Here is a 16873-nt window from a genome sequence, read left to right on the forward strand (position 1 = left end):
CTGCCAACTGAAGGTTTAAAGCACCTCGAAGAAAATAGCTGCAATGACTTAAGTAATGCATTACTTAATTTTTTTGCATGTTTCGGTTTCCAGCAATAATATAGAAACATGGGCAAATTCGAATTATGTAAGTGTGCATTTAAATCGAATTATTAAACAAAATGACTATGAGGTACTTGACCCAAACAGGATACCATTAAAAAAAGATGAACAGGTATTTCATAATTTACTATTAGGCAAAATTATGCGTGTATTTTTAAAATAGTTCATGCGTGCGCTTGTATTGTGTAAAAGCTCTTCTAAAAAAAACGTTATGTAAGCTGTAAATACCATTTTGATTTACCTTAAGCAAATCAAAAGTTTACCTGATTTTAGCGTGCTTTGGTGTTTTAATGTCGCTGGTTTTGGGGACGATCCAGTCACTGCGCTCCACGATGTGTCATTCTTTTTGGCCACACCCCAGTGCCATCCCAGCTCCCCCGTGTTTAGCTAAGTAATAACAATAGCAGTAATACTCGCTAATTAAATTAATTACCAATGCTTGTCAGTGGTGGATTAATGGCCAATAGCAGCCGCTAGGTATGAGTTGCAGCCCAGGGGCTGATGATAACTGTGTTCCAGGAGTGGGGACACATCAAGAGTACAAGGGGAGGTAATTGCTGAGTACAAGGGGCGCAGCTGGGCAAGCATTGCAAAGTATAAATAGTCTGACTTCAATAGCACATCAGTATTAGATCTACATCTCCGAGCAAGCCGAATTCTGGAAGATCAGGTTTGCATTTTAACTCCAAGACGACGTACCACAGAGAAATAAATATTACACGGTTGATGTATTGGAGAGAATAAGAAAGAAAGACAGGGACATATTCCTTAGAACAGCAATGGAAGAACTTACAGCTTTTGTTTCGAAGTCTTTTGATCAAAAGGTGAAGGAAAAGAAGGATGTGATCACATATAGAGAAGTTCTGGAGAGCGGGCCTGTGCGAGCTCGAGAGCCGGGTATGAGTGAAGGAAGCCGGGATGAAGTGATCAGCGCACAGCGTGGGGCGTCTCGATCCCCGAGCAGCGAGCCGGAGATCGGGCCAGAGAGACCGCGGGACAGCGGCACTCCGAAACTAACCGATCCGGGTAAACAAACCTCATACTCATATAGATGGTAGTTAGCGAGACTTCAGATGTACCGCGAGGTACTATGTCAATGTTAGACTGATTTTTCACGGACATTTTCAACAATATCAGTCAAATGCATAGAGCAAACTACAGAATACTGTTAATGTACTAATTTAAGTTAGTAGCTTTTCAAGTACATTAAATCATAGTCACAATATAAGAAGGGTGTTTAATTGTTACATAATCAATGATTTTTTAAATGAAAGTTGCTTATTAATAAGGGAATGTGTTCGGGATAATACCGAAAGGAGAGGATGTTTACAGAAGGAATCGGTGACTGATGGAGTTCAATCAAACATGAATTATTGTGTAAAACTTAACAGCTTCTTCTGGTTTCTGTTTTTAAAGAACGTGGACGTCAGTTTAGTATCAGTTTTAATTAGACAGGATTTGGTGATACTCAGAATAATGTAATGGAAGTATGTTATAAAATAAACATTCAAAGCCAGTTGCAGTACTTTGCTTTTTATAGACGTTTAGCGATAGGTAGATGACAATGACGGAACTAATCTTGTTGATATGTTTACACTAGACGCTGTACAGCTAAGTTTTTTCCCCTTGCTGAGATCGGAACACGATTCCAGAGCATCGTCCGGAAATGGTTTAATAAACAAATACTATTACTTTATATAGGACGCCATTTATAAGGACACTTATTAAACAAAATACATGCGTTCACGATACTTTACAACCTATATTTCACAGAATATTGCGGTTTTGTGGAGCCTAAAATGACTGATTACCGAATATGATTTCAGCAATGAAAATACAGTCCCCATTAGCCTCACTGAATACAACCATTTCATTAATCACTCTGATATTTTCTTTGGTAAATTAATTTACGATAATAAATGGGGTTCTCGTGGTTAAATAACATGAATCAGCTCTCTTTGATACAGTAAATGTCATTACATTTTAGGTGTGGACAACGTTTTCAATCAGCATTTATACTGGGGCAAAAACGATTTCCTTTTCTCCTTTTATCTGTCTTCGCAGTAAATTGCAACAACAAAAATCCAACCGCTTAAATCTCTCCCGTGTAACGTGCAATGCTTTCAGGCTGTCCATAACGTATGGCACAGTTTATTTCTCATGACTCTTCAGATACACAAGTATTTGACAGATGCTGCACTTAAAAAAAAATCAGCGATTAGGTGGAAAACGTATTGCTCATTCACAAGACAATTAAAATAATAGCACTGATGAGTAAGTTTCCAGAGCTTAAGGCAACAAAGTGTGTTAATGCACATGTAATTGTAAAGTACTTTGTAAATATTCTTTATAATAAACATTAATATATTGTATTTTGATTTCGTTTAAAAATAAATTATTCTTTTCAAGGCATTATAATACGAACATTTCAGAAATCCGAATAAAGGTCGTTCTGACCGAAAGTATTCTGGTTGAAAATGTATTGTCTTAAATATAAAAGATTGTGAACATTGTCGAAGTGTCAAATCTGGTTAACCTGTCTGTTGTATCATTAATTGAGAGGCTGAACTCGCTGCGTTTTGTGGCTCTGTTTATGTATTTCGTAAAAATTAGCATGATAACTAAACCTAAACTGGAAACGATTGGAAGCTTTAATTTGATAGTTTCCAAAAAAGCTTCCACAATATATAATGAATAAACATAATAGTTTAGCTATTCAAACTTGGTTCTTTGTTATCTAACGCATGTTACAGCACCTGATTCTTCTTGGTAGATAAGGGAATGAGCGAACGGAATTTAAAAATAAAGAGAAAAAGAGAGCAGATGTAATTTGAATTTCTAATATAATTAATTTGGAATATTTAAAATATTTTAATTGCATGTGCGTTCTTTGTATACAACGACAAATTTACTGAATCAAGTTATTTCAATAAATGATATACACATCTTTAATGCTCAAAGGTGCTGCCTATTGTTATATTCTGGCATAATCTGGCCGACGCCATCGAACATCGAAGTGTATTATTACGTTAGTGTGTACTTGTATAAGAAAATTATAAAAACAGAAGACTGATTCAGACAAAGATAGAAATTCATCTTGAAAAAACCCCGTTTTATTCCGAATGCTGAGCTTTCTTTTGAGGATTAAAACATTGGCTCGTGGCAATGGTAAAAGCCGAACGGACTCCAGTGACAAGTTCGCTGGAAAAGACAGAAGTTAAATTACGTTGAAAATTAATCGTACCGTTTGTAATTGTAATGAGTGTGACTTGTACTGTTTTTTACTTCATATACCTGGTAACTTTTTGTATATCCTTGTTTCAAGATATTCTTGTCTATAATTGTACCTAAAACATGCGTGTAATGATCGCGTGTAATGGTCATTTATAGGAAGTGGTGAAATGAAAGAGAGAAAAGAAGATGCCAAACCAGTAGAAGAAGAGGCGCAGACAAAAATTAAGCAACGACGAAGTCGGACTAACTTCACACTGGAGCAGCTAAATGAGCTAGAGAGATTGTTCGATGAGACCCATTATCCGGATGCATTTATGAGGGAAGAGCTGAGTCAGAGGCTGGGGCTCTCAGAAGCCAGAGTACAAGTAAGACAAATATTCCCTATACGCATCCATCTGGTACATTGGAGTATAGAAAACATGTATATCTCAGTTGAATTTGGTACCCATAACGTGTTACTATAGTGAGGGATTTCATTATTTATATTTAAGCAAAGGTTGTGGGTTGCACTTCTGTTCGAACTAAATACTGTACTGTACACTTGGTTTTACGTGCAGAGGAAACAAATTAGAACAACTACACTACAACGGGTTCAGCACACAAAGAAAATGATTTATGTTTACATAAGTAATCCTTCAGATGTCGACAATGTATGCCGCTATGATGAATTAAATAGGCCTGTGCCGTAAGAACTGATATTTAATTTACTGGAAGTTTGGAAGAAGTTGTGGTTGATCGGCCAGCGGCAGCTGCAGCTGCTATTGGGAAATTGCTTACAGCATGCGCCCTCTGTTACAGTACCATCTGCATCAAGCTATATAGTATTCTTATGGGGGTTTCCAGCTTGTAATACGATAACGAGGTAAACTTAGCAGCAACTTGACCTGAACAAATCGACCAACGTTCAAAACCATCAAACAGACTTGCAAAAGAATAAGGTTGTTCCTAAAGAACCATAGAAGAAAAAAACTTTATTTTTATGATCGCTTTGCGTACTCCTTGTTGTGGCTTCTCTGAATATAATAAATAACATTCTTCTAACAAATTCCCATTTGACTCGTGCTCAGTGTAGATGATTTCACATTATCGCAACGTAAAAGGCAAGAATAAACTTAACTTGTTACATACTAGCAATACTAAGTAGCCCTTTGCTACGAATATCTAAATTGAGTTATTTATTAAGAGTTGTACAGAGCGCTGTATTGGTCTGTGTCTAGTAGACTCGATACAGGTCTTCCTGTCTTTCATATTTATTATACATTCAGGACTGCAAACTGCACATTTCAAGAACCATATCTTTTCAAACCATATTTAAAAACTTGCACTATAACAATTGCAGCCTTGTAACAATCGTCTTCAACAGTTTTCTCTGTTACCTATTCCGATTCTCTGAAAACAATTCTGTACATTAGTATAACGTCATTGTTAGTTACATTGTAACAGCCAACTGCAGCTATATCGTACTAAAAGTCTCACCGATATCCTTTACTGTATAATCATCTTTTGTTCTCTGATGCAATCTGATGTAAATAAATTCTACTTCCCAAGTTCAAACGTGCATGTAACAAATCAGAACTCTGAAAACATGTTATGGAGATTGGGTTTTGATATAGTAATCATTGAAGAACCAAACAACGCTAACTTTAGTTGCTATATAAGAACAACATTTTAGTTCCCACAGTATGATTTGGATGCTCTTTTGTAATGGGCCGATAAAATATTGTATTGATTAAGATTAATTTGAATAAAATGCAGTGAAAGGTTTTCAGAAGATTGAGTCTTTTTTTATACGCATCAAATTGTATTTGATTTTATTTAAGCTGTTGAATCCGTATGTTAAACAAATAATCTGTTGACAACAATACCTTCCATTGTGCTTTGTGCAAGAACAGCACTGAGATTTTAATTCAGCACCGTTTGATCGAAAGTAAATTTGGCTTCACAATTCCAAAATACACCAAAGTTTTTCTGCCAGTATATGTTTCTGGGAAACTTACTCATGTGATGCTACTTGCAGATAAAAATGATTTCGATATAGTACATGCATAATTTAACACCAGACTTTCAACAGAGAATTGCAAAGCAGCTTAACATATTAATGCGGTATTTATTGTATGGGTTTTAATCTGTGTCCTTGTGAGCATAATGTTGCCTTGCTAAAATCAACAAAGGAATAAACATCCGGTTATATATCTATATATTATATATATTAACCTTGAATAATACTAATGACCTAGTATCTATCACTTAGTATCAGGGGAACATTTTTTCTTGCAGATACTTATTTTATTTTAGTCTGCTAATGAGCAGAACCTTATTGGATGGAGCTCATTGCTGAAACGTCAGGGCCATTATGATTCTGGTATTGGATATCATGGAGTGTATCTTGTTCTTCTGGGATGGTAACCTATACTAGAAATGAAACGGGGCGTAAAGAATAATTTCTCATGAACCAATAAAAATTAAGAAAAATAAGATCTAATATGTTTTCGGTTGTTTGCAGCATCTTTTTTCCCCGAAGAGATTGCCATGCATCGTGTATGTAAGAGTCAGATAATTAAAATAAACGAGGTCAATCACATTAATAATTAATAAGTCCGACGGGATATTGCATCGCATAGTTGTCAGTTTGAACAGTCTAACTCGTACATCTGAGATGCAGCTGCCAATCATTGCCATTAAATTACTTTATTTTTGCCCTATAGGTATGGTTTCAGAACAGAAGAGCAAAATGTCGAAAGCAAGAGAATCAACTTCACAAAGGTATGTTTGTTAAATTACAGACTCGGCAATGGTGACACTCATAATCTTAATCATTGCAAATATCCTGACATATGCAGTTTAATGCATTATTGTAAACTTTAAATGTGCAATGTCTTCAACCAAGGTTATAAGACCACGAGTAATGGTATGCATTTTGTTTGTATCTGGGGGCGTGGGGTGGGGGGAGGTGGTGAGAACAAAACTAGTAAATGTTACAATCATGCATTATTCATATACTATGTAACATGGCTTTAAGCAGAATTATTATGGTTATTTCATCCTTATAATAGCAATTTGGTCGTTGTATCCGGATTCACAAAAACTAATTAACTGTAACGGAGGTGAAAACTTTTACTTGGAACTGAACTTCCCTTTTTTTCTATTGCAGGTGTACTTATTGGAACCACCAGTCAGTTCGAAGCTTGTCGAGTCGCACCGTATGTTAATGTGGGAGCCTTGAGAATGCCATTTCAACAGGCAAGTATTAAACCATCATAAATGATCACATACAAGACCCAATAGTGAAGATAAAGTGTTAACTTTTACACTCGTCCCTTGAATAAATCTTGTTTTGAAAGTAAAATACCACTGAGTAATTTTTAAAGTCACCATCTTCCTAATCTTTCAGAGCAACTCTGTTCCTTTTATTGTTAAAATGATACTGATAATGAACAGGTGAAATCATTACCTCCCCTTGGGCATTGTCCCAAAGGTGAAAACATAGTTTAGAACCATTGAGGGGGAGAGGAAAACACATGGATTTTCTCGAGATATTTTTTACAGTTCAGTAAGGAATAACCATTTTCAATTAGTTACAGTTGATTATCACCGAACCATCCGTAGTATGTGGCGTGTTCTGCCAATTTACCCGCGAATACTGCAACATGGTTAGTGTATTGAGGAGATGGGTTTTCCTGTGAAAGTCTTTCACTAATCGTCGTGCACCTGCAATGTTCTTCTTTTACGAGGCTTTCATCCTGGTGAAAGGACTCCCATGTCGCAGAACGACCTGTTGTTTGCTAAATATCTGGTTCATTGAATTGAATTTGAATGGGACTATATTTTCCAGTTGTCCCTTGTCTAGACTTTCAAAATATCTGAGCAATTGAAACTGAGTTTTAGTCCTTTGCACACATTTACCTTAAAAGCTTTTTAAACTTTTTATCTTTCATGGACAATTTGTAAACGTTTATCTCTTAACAAGCCATTAATTTATTTTAATATACACAACTTTCTCCCCTCTATTACAAGATAGCAGCTAATACGAATATCGGGTTTCACCCACGCTGGCAGTACTGAGCGACCTCGCCCAAGTGACATCTGCATATTTGAACCTGGATATATATCTGCAGGCTATATTGACTGTATGGACATCACTCCAAGTCAACACATATGTATCTTCAAGTAGAATTTACTTGATACCAATGGGAAGCCAATTCAGGCTTAACGCTCCTACCCCACATTAACGAGGGGTTGGGACATTGCTGGTCTGTTGCCTCAAGATCATACTGTGCACTTACCCACTACGCCTCGCAACTATTGATTTCATGCATGTTTATTGGTTCCACTTTGATTCTCTGTACACTTGTGGTACATTTATATTTTAATAATCTTCCTCACGTAATCCCAGATTCTGACAGACTATTTCTTGAAACCTTTACCATCCTTCTTTTCTCTGTCAATTGTAAAAACGATCTCCTGACGAAAATTTGCAGGCTGAGTTGAAGTATATGAAACAAACACAGTCTGGTACAGTTCTCACTGGGGTGGAGTATATTATTGCTTTCCCCTCCTGTCTCCTCCCTTGAGGTCTTGTGAAGGGATAACTCAACAGATTTGAATCCCTTCAGCTATCTATTCTCTGACTCGGGAAATAGAGTATAACCCAGGGAACTTAAAGCAGTTGGGGTACCAGTCACAAGTCAATGTCTTTTTAAAAAATAAATTAAGGAACACTGGCTCCGCCAAATAAATCTAAATTCCAATGTTGTCTTCTCTCGCCTTTCCCTTTTAAAATTGACGTTTCCAAAAGCTTTTCAAATACCCCGTTCACTACAAACGGATTTCTACAAGGTTCTTCCTTTAGTCGTGGGTATGGGAGGGGAACGTATTATTTCAAGTGTCCCTGAAGCTTTTACACTTTGCCGAAAATTATTCGTTCTTTAAAATTATTTTTGGTTAAAACTATCTGCATAGTGGGACACAAGAACATAAGAAATAGGAACAGGAGTAGGCCATAAGGCCCCTCGAGCCTGCTCCGCCATTCAATAAGATCATGGCTGATCTGGACGCCCTGGCCCACACGATTTGTTGCACTCCTAAGAACATTCTGTAACTCACGGTCGTCTTTACCAGTTGTGATGTAAAGTGTTCACTATTCCTGGGGAAAAAAAAGAGACTAACTGCTGGGTATTGGGAAGGCATTATATTTTCCACGATTTGTGAGACTGCCACATTGCCCGTATGATGACTGTGTTCGAATGGTGGAAAATGCCTCTTGCTTATTCAATTAGATAGTACCCGGGTTGGGGAAATCATGTAACCACTTTACTATTTCTTTCAAGCCCTCACCAGCCACAGCTTTTTTAGTCTTATTTTACTCTTCGTGTTTTCGCACTTTCAAAAAAGCAAGAGTCCAGTAATCTGATAGTGCCAGAACGATGTGCTGTATTTTCAGTGCTCCCCCCACTAGAGGTAGCATTCAGAGATCATAGCCCAGGCCCTGGACCAACTATGTTTAACCGTTTCTTTATTGATCAATGCACCAACACCTTTCATAACGTTCTCGCCAATAATTTAATATTTGTTGGCAATGTAATTTTTACGAAAGGATGTTTTAATAATTTTCTCTCTCCTTACTCTGTTTTAGGAGAATCATTGCAACATGACGCCATTGTCCTTTCAGGTCCAAGCTCAGCTGCAGTTGGATAGCGTGGCGCACGCGCACCACCACCTCCACCCACACCTGGCTGCACATGCGCCCTACATGATGTTCCCGCCACCGCCCTTCGGTTTGCCTCTGGCCACCTTGGCAGAATCCGCTACTGTGGTGGCAGCGGCGGCAGCAGCCAAAACCACCAGTAAAAACTCCAGCATTGCAGACTTGAGACTTAAAGCGAAAAAACACGCCGCAGCTTTAGGCCTGTGATCCGAACAGTGATTTCAAATACACTGGTTTTAAAAAAAACCTCCAAAGGAGGAAGGACGCGCAGCTGGAAAAAGTTCAGAAGTGAGCTTTCTGCGAATCAATTTTAGCACAATTTTACTTGATTCACATGGGGGCTGGTCTCCTATAGTACAATGGAAATTCCTGACGCATACTTTTGCTTCCCATAAACTGTTAAGGATAATTATTCAGAGGGGGAAATGGATTTCAAATCTGTATGAGTGAACCGTTTATGAGAATCAAGAGGCAACAATCAAATGAAATACGAAGAATGACACTTGCATGTATATTTATACTATTTTCAATGACGCTTATGTCCTTTAAGTCAGAATTGCACTTGGTTTATGTTAGGTGGAACATATCGTTGCTAATGCAAGTGTGGAGACAAAAATAGATTCAAAGGTTTTCATTTTAGAAGTTTCATATGTACTATTTTCTTGTCCTTACAATAACAGAAGTGATGGATAATGATAACTATTCTACCTAGATGTCCATTTGTTTTAGATCAAAAGATATAAATTATGTAAGCTACATTCTTACCGTACTGAACACTTGTAGTTTAAAGCCTACGATAAGGTACGGTCCTCTGTAAAAAAAAATGTTGATACAGGAACAAAGTTTATTTTGGTTAAAATTGTGTATGACTGATAGACTGTCAATATTTAATTTTTATTTCATAGAAGTGTGTTTATTCATAAATATTTCTCTTGTGCTGTTGTGGGAATTTATTTCACATAGATGTTTATGGGATATGTTTCTATGAGGTGTTGGTTTCATTGAAACCTTGATTCAATCAATGAACAGCAGAATTTGAAGAGCTCACTGTAAAGGGATATTACTCGGAGTAATAATGCCTTTTCCCGCCGTCATGGTAGACCTTGGAAGCAAAGATGTATTGCAGTTCGTAGATGCTGCGCCATTCTAGGATTATTTATAATAAAATGAACAGACAATTTGTACAAGTGTTCAACGATGACTCTAAAATGAAACAAAACCTTCGCTGTTGTACAGTTCTACGGTTTAATGTCAATGCAATTAATTTGAATGAAATTGATTAACGAAAATCAGCTGATATCGATCCGATGTTGCATTTATTGCAACGAGTGCCAAGGCAGAGTGAAATGATTTTATATATTTAATTAAAATATGTTGAAGTCGTCATTGTTTTTCTTTTATACCTTCCTTGCATCTATTTTCAAATTTGGGTTTGTATGTTATACAGTATTGTTGAATTTTGTATATGGTTTCTTTTTTGTATTCGAGAATATGAACGCGAAGGTATTTTCGAACTCCAATATCACTGCAAGAGCAAGAAGGCTTACCCTATTAACCAATGTTGGTTGTGGTATACACCATTATAATGGAATTTTCGCTTAATTGCTATTTTTAGATATAAGGGTTGGGAAATACAACAAGCTGCAACTTTCGTCAGTGATGCATGACAGATACGTGTAAAAATTCCCATGTTTTAAATGCATCAGGGTAGCATATTGGAATCTTCTCATCAATTTTTGGTAATCATGCAATGCTGTTTACATTCCTCATTGGTTCTACTTCTTGAAATTAATATTCAGGTCAAAAATACTGAAGGGTAAGCACGTGGAACAAAAACAAATGATCTAAATCGTCTCGAATTGTGCAAGGTGACTGCCGTATTCAACATCCAACGATTTGTTGAGGGGAAGCCGAGAGAAAATGGAGAAATCTGCCACACGGGAATAGCTGGGATGACGTTGGAATTTTTTTTAACAATTTGCAGTTGTAAACTTTTACACTGATAATTATTTTAAAATCCCGGACAATGTATTTCTTACCACAGGGTAAGTATCGTGAATTAAATCTAGAATTGGATTAGCTTGATAAATTTGATACGAATAAGTTTCGAAAAATTCTTCGTGAACAGAAGGTTCTTATGCAGCATTACTGGTATTCTAAGGGCCATAAGTTACTAACATTTCGTCTTGAAAAATAAATGTGTCTAATGAAGTATGAACTGTCCAATATCAGATACTCTAACCTTAGCACTCTTGGCGTCAAATACTACCAAATCTGGAAAATGTCTATTCATAAAAAGGTATAGATTTGTACACGAGGGCCATTTGTTTTGCAGTTGGCTCTGGCAATTTCTCGGGTGGCGATTTGTAGCGCGGATGTGCACACAGCGGTTGGGTCGATTGAGGCACCTGTGGGGTGAGAGGAAGTGCCTCACTGCACTGTGTTGCTGCGTCCCGACAGGTGGCTCACTTAAGGGTGGGCATGTAGCCTGTTGGTGCACTTCACCAAGAGCTCCTAACATTACTTACATTAATCTCCAGCCGAGTGTTAGTGAGCTTTTATATCAAAAAGGTCTTTTGTTTGCAAAAGTAACTTCTGCAATAACTCTGCTGAGTAAGATGCGGGGAAGAAGCGCTCCAGAAAGCAGACAGCTGGCTTGGTCAGCCAAAGGTTTTGCTTCACGATTCCTTGGCGAGCGGAGGCTACAACAGTTGGAGACGCAAAGCGACCAAAAGGCCACCGATCTGCACAGAGGAGGAGGGGTGTCTGGTAAGAAATTCTGCACCAGCTCGCTCTGGGGCCTCTTTCCAGCTGGCCTGTGTCTCTCTGCTCTGCTTTGTTGTACTGAAGGTGCGCTCAACTCCACAGCCGTTTCCACTTAGGTTTGTTGTGACATTTTGTTTTGAAGTTGCCATGGCGCCGAGTTGGCTTTCGGACTCCGCAGCGGTTGGGTCGATTTTAACGTCGAAATCGGCGGTAATGGGCTCAAAATAGGGTCGGGAGATTTTCCACTTCGTTAACGCCGATAATCCGCCGGCTGCCACCTTCACAGGGATGAGCTGCCAAAACCTCTGTTTCAGGTGATAGATCCCTTTTGATATGCAATTCACCCCATTGGCACTTTAGGATAGACCTGGTGGGAGTGTGGAACTGTTTATTTTTAAACAAATCAGGGGATATGGATGTCCCTGGCAAGGTCAAAATTGCCTGTCCATTGCCCGTTTCCCTGAGAAGTTGGTGGTGGGTCTTCTTGACCCAATGCAATCCGTTTGCTCCCACACATTGTTTGACGGCGAGTTCCACGACTTTGGGATGAAGGAACGGTGATATATGTCCCAGTCAGGATTGTGTGACTTGAAGGGGAACTTGGAGGTAATGGTGTTCCCTTGCACCCATGCCCTTCTCCTTCAAGATGATGGAGTTGTAGGTTTGTGAGGTGCTGCCAAAGAAGCCTTGGTGAATTGCTGCAGTGCATCTTATAGATGGGATACACTGCACCCACAGTATGGTGATGGAGGGAATGGATATTTAGGCTAGTGGATGGAGTGCAAATCATGCAGACTGCTTTATCCTGGATGGTTTGAGCTTTATTATTATTGTAGCTGAATCCATCCAGGTATGTGGTGCATATTCCATCACACTCCTGATTTGTGCCTTTTTAGGTAATGAGAGGCTTTGGTGAGCCACTTGCCGTGGAAAGCCGACGCTGTCCTGCTCTATTCGCCATGCAATTATATGGTTGGTATTGTTCGTTTCTGGTCAATGGTGATCCCTAAGATGTTGTTTGTGGGGGACTCAGCGATGGTTAATACCATTGAATATCAAGGGAAGGTGGTTATACGCTATCTTATTGGCGATAGTAGAAATATTACTTGCCATTTATCAGCCCAAGCTGGATGTTGACCAGGTCTTGCTATATGCGGCATGGACTGCTTCCTTTATCTGAGGAACTGCACTTGGAGCATCAGTGAACTGTCCAACTTCTGACTTTATGATGGAGGGAAGATAAAGCAACTGAAGATGGTGGAGCCTAGGACACTGCCCTGAGGGAGTCATGCGGGTGAATGATTTGCATCCAACAACTACAACCATCTTCCTTTGTGCCAGGTATGACTCCAGCCACTGGAGAGTTTTCCCCTAATCAGGCATTGACTTTAGCTTTACTAGAGTACCTTGGTGCCCCACAAGATCGAAAGCTGCCTGATATCAAGGGCAGTCACTCTCGACTCGCCTCTCTATTTTCAGCTATTTCATGTTGGGACCAAGATTGTAATTTCATTTGAAACCGAGTGGCACAGGCTGAACCCAAACTGAGCATTGATGAGCAGGTTATTGTTGAGTACGTGCCACTTGATGGCACTGTCGACACGACTCCCATCACTTTCCTGATGATTAGCAGTAGGCTGATAGGGTGATAATTGGCTTGGATAGATTTGTCCAGTTTTTTGTGGACAGTACATTGCTGGCTAATATTCCACATTGTCAGGTAGATGTCAGTGTTGTAATTGTACTGGAACAGCTTGTCTAGGAGCACAGTTAGTTCTGGAACATAGGTCTTCAGCACTACAGCTGAAATGTTGTTGGGCCCATAGACTTTGCTGTGTCCAATGCACTCAGCTGTTTCTTGATGCCACATGGAATGACTTGAATTGGCTGAAGACTGGCATCTATGATGGGTACCTCAGGAGGAGGCTGAGAGTGAGAAGGATCATTTATTCATAATTTCTGACTGAAGATTGATCTTTTGATCGCACAAGATTGTGACTCATATATTGGCCACCTCTTTATTTGAAAAGTTTGTAATATAGTTATTGTTTAGAGTTTATTGTGAAATTATGATTAACAGCACACTGGTTGCCAGAGTGGAAGAATAGATGACTGATTGAGTGACAGGCAATTTGGTGACAAACTATTTTAAGATCTGTTGCATCCCAAACGAGACATTTGAGGGGTGGGGATGGGGTAAAATTGAACTTCGGCAGAGGTGTAAAATGGCCGGCAGTGGATTGGCCATCCATCCTATACCCGATCTGAGATCCCATGGGTGCTGTTCAATTTTAACCTTGCCCATCTGGTGGGAAATTTATAGGATTGGATCGGCTGCCTTTTTATACCCCACCCTATTTTAATGTGGGTGGTGTGTAAAATCTGTGGCTATCCAATCCTGTGAGTTTCTTGCCGGGGTGATTAAGTAGAAATGCCCTGCCCACCATGGTGTCCAATAGAACATTGTGGTATAATTTCACCTTCATTCTTTTGCAAATACTGAGGAGTATTGATCTGTTAATGGTCATAAGACCTTTTGCCTATACAAAAGGTGATCGAATGAGTGTGAATGTTTGCTTTCTAGTTGCATTACTATACTTAGATATTTTATATTTACCTTTAAAATATTTGACTTGAACAATTGGAAATTTAGATTTTACTATAATTTATTGGTCACAAAATTGCACAAGTGTTTTCGCTTGTGTTTATGGTCCTTAATAAAATAATGCTGTACAATCTTTTATTGTGGTGAGAGAACTTTTTGTCTGTAGTTGGGCAAATGCCATTTAACATCTTTCAACTTTAAGTCTATTAACAGCAGAAAATATTATGTGGTAATTAGTGTTACACGAGCAATGCTGTTATACACTTGTGTAACAGTATTTTACGACTTTTTAATCCAATTGCTATATTGAGACAATGGCCCAGATTTTACAGGGCTGATGATAGCATACACAATCATAAGTCCTCAGAATGGCCCCGAAAGTTCCAGGTTTCCGCATGTGCTGCGCATGTGCGAAAATCAGGAACTTGCGATTTGTCGAGTTTCTCCAATGTGCCCAGCGAATGCCCACAAAACTCTTGGGCCTGCTTTTACCAGCATAAAGGTTAATTTTTTTTTCAATGATTAAAACATACTCAAACATTTAATATTAGTTCATGTAAATGTTGGGCCAGATTAAAATGTTTTTATTATTTTTCAAAATACATTTTTATTTTAAATGTTTAATTTTTAATTAATTTTGAACATGAGAATTTTATTAGAATTGGGTTAATTATTTATTTGAGGATTTCTCAAGCTTATTTCTTAATTGGATCCCCATAAGCTTATGAGGAATCCCCGTTTCCAATTGGTTGGCCTGACCCATGTGATCCCAGGGATGCTGGGCCACTGGCAGGGATGCTGGATGTGATCCAGGAATCCGAACTATCTGCATCTCTGGGATCCGTGGGCCTTTACGCAAGCATATGTATCGAGGCCCAGGACCCGAAAGCTCCAGAGTCACTAGTAATTGTTCCTCTGACTCAATTACCAGGAGTTTCATGTTCTGGATTCCAATATTTATTCATTAGACCACTTATTGACCTATGCTGTGCATTTTTAAGCATATATTTTATTTTTAAGGTTGTGTGCAGATGTCCATGTTATGTGGGAAGTTATATGGAATTATATCATTGGGAAGATCCCAGGACGATATCCATGAGTGCCATTGGGTACTACTGAGTTCTGAGAAGTAAATATAAGTAATAAAATTACTTTAAAAAGAGGTTAAATGTGCCAATATTGAACATTCCTGTGATGCCTTCCTCACTCAGTGCCACAGGTTTCTCACTCTTTGTTTCATTGCTGCTTTCTGGTCATTATTGTGTCAGAGGCAGATGTGATGATTAGGTGGGGGAAAGATGTCCTGGATCATTTGTGAGTGAGAAAGAAACTGGAGGACTGGTTCTGGAAGTGAGTTGGGGCTTAGCAGAATTATAGGGCTCAAGTTTCGGACCCCCGCTAAAATGTCGCACATCGGAGAGGCCCGCCTAATTTGTAGAACAGAAATTGCGCCGAATACATATCTTGCGATTCTCCGATATCTGTCGGCCCGTTTCCAGCTGGACGCGGCACAGCAGGAGCTGCTGGGGGGAAGCTGCAGCCCCGCGCCAAAAACAGTTTCGGCAGCTGCGCGCGTGCGCAGTAGCTCCTAGCCCTCCCAGCACGTCCTGTCTCCGGACGACGACCTTATCCCAGGCCGAAGGGACGTCGCCCCTATCCCGGGCCGAGTGGCCTGACACCTCTTACCTCGTCGGCGGCGTAGCCCACCCGGCATCTCCTGGGGGCGGGCCCCGCCGACGATGTGTAAGCCGGGCAGCCGCCGAGGACTTCAGCGCACCCCTACCCCTCCCTCTTGTTTAGGCCCCTCGACCTCCCTCCCATTCAGCCCCCCCCCCCTCGCCGCCCTCCCTCCCTCCCTCCTTCCCCCTCTCTCCCCGCCGCCTCCCTCCCTCCCTCTCTCTCCCCGCCGCCTCCCTCCCTCTCTCTCTCTCTCTCTCTCTCTCTCTCTCTCTCTCTCTCTCTCTCTCTCTCTCTCTCTCTCTCTCTCTCTCTCTCTCCCCCCCCCCCCCCCCCCGCCGCCCTCCCTCCCTCTCTCCCCCCGCCTCCCTCCCTCTCTTTCTCCCGCCCGCCTCACTCCCTCTCTTCCTCCCTCCCACTCTTCCCCCCCCCCCCACCCTCCCACTCTCCCCACCCCCCCCCCCCGCCTCCCTCCCTCCCTCTCTCCCCCCCCGCCCTTCTCGCCCTCCTCGCTGTCAGAAACACAGAGAGACACTGACAGAGAGAGAGAGAGATACTGGGAGTGGGGGGGCCTGTCCCAGCATGCTGTTGGAGGGCTCCCGGTGCTGCAGTAGGTGAGTAGAAACTTAATTTTTTATTTATTGATATTTAAAAAAAAAAAATTTGAATTGCTAAATTTTTTTTGATTTATTTATCATTTGTTATTGATGATGGCTCTTTATTTGTAAATGTGAAGTGTTTAATGTTTGTAAACTTCTCTCCCTCCCCCCTCTTTCCCCCCCCCC

General features: G+C 40.0%; 1 protein-coding gene across 2 annotated transcripts; it reads left to right on the forward strand.

Annotated features, from left to right (window-relative positions):
* Window positions 1-881: 881 nt before the first annotated feature.
* On the forward strand, window positions 882-9247 carry shox2 (shox homeobox 2). Of its 2 annotated transcripts, none has more exons than XM_070882351.1 (5): window positions 882-1128; window positions 3493-3701; window positions 6042-6099; window positions 6488-6576; window positions 8969-9247. In XM_070882351.1, exons 1-5 carry the CDS (start codon window positions 882-884, stop codon window positions 9245-9247), a joined length of 882 nt encoding a protein of 293 aa, XP_070738452.1. The 2 variants fall into 2 exon arrangements, with proteins under 2 accessions (XP_070738452.1, XP_070738453.1); XM_070882352.1 differs by having other exon boundaries at window positions 9005-9247.
* The last annotated feature ends 7626 nt before the right edge of the window (window positions 9248-16873 follow it).

The sequence above is a fragment of the Pristiophorus japonicus genome, chromosome 6 (assembly GCF_044704955.1).
Source record: "Pristiophorus japonicus isolate sPriJap1 chromosome 6, sPriJap1.hap1, whole genome shotgun sequence".
NCBI classification, from domain to species: Eukaryota; Metazoa; Chordata; class Chondrichthyes; family Pristiophoridae; genus Pristiophorus; species Pristiophorus japonicus.

Excerpts from the sequence above, each read along its gene's own strand:
- shox2 (XM_070882351.1), top strand. The coding sequence starts at position 882 with ATGGAAGAACTTACAGCTTTTGTTTCGAAGTCTTTTGATCAAAAGGTG. Across the intron at positions 3,702-6,041 it reads TCTCAGAAGCCAGAGTACAA|GTATGGTTTCAGAACAGAAG; the intron begins GTAAGACAAATA and ends TTTGCCCTATAG. Across the intron at positions 6,577-8,968 it reads TGAGAATGCCATTTCAACAG|GAGAATCATTGCAACATGAC; the intron begins GCAAGTATTAAA and ends ACTCTGTTTTAG.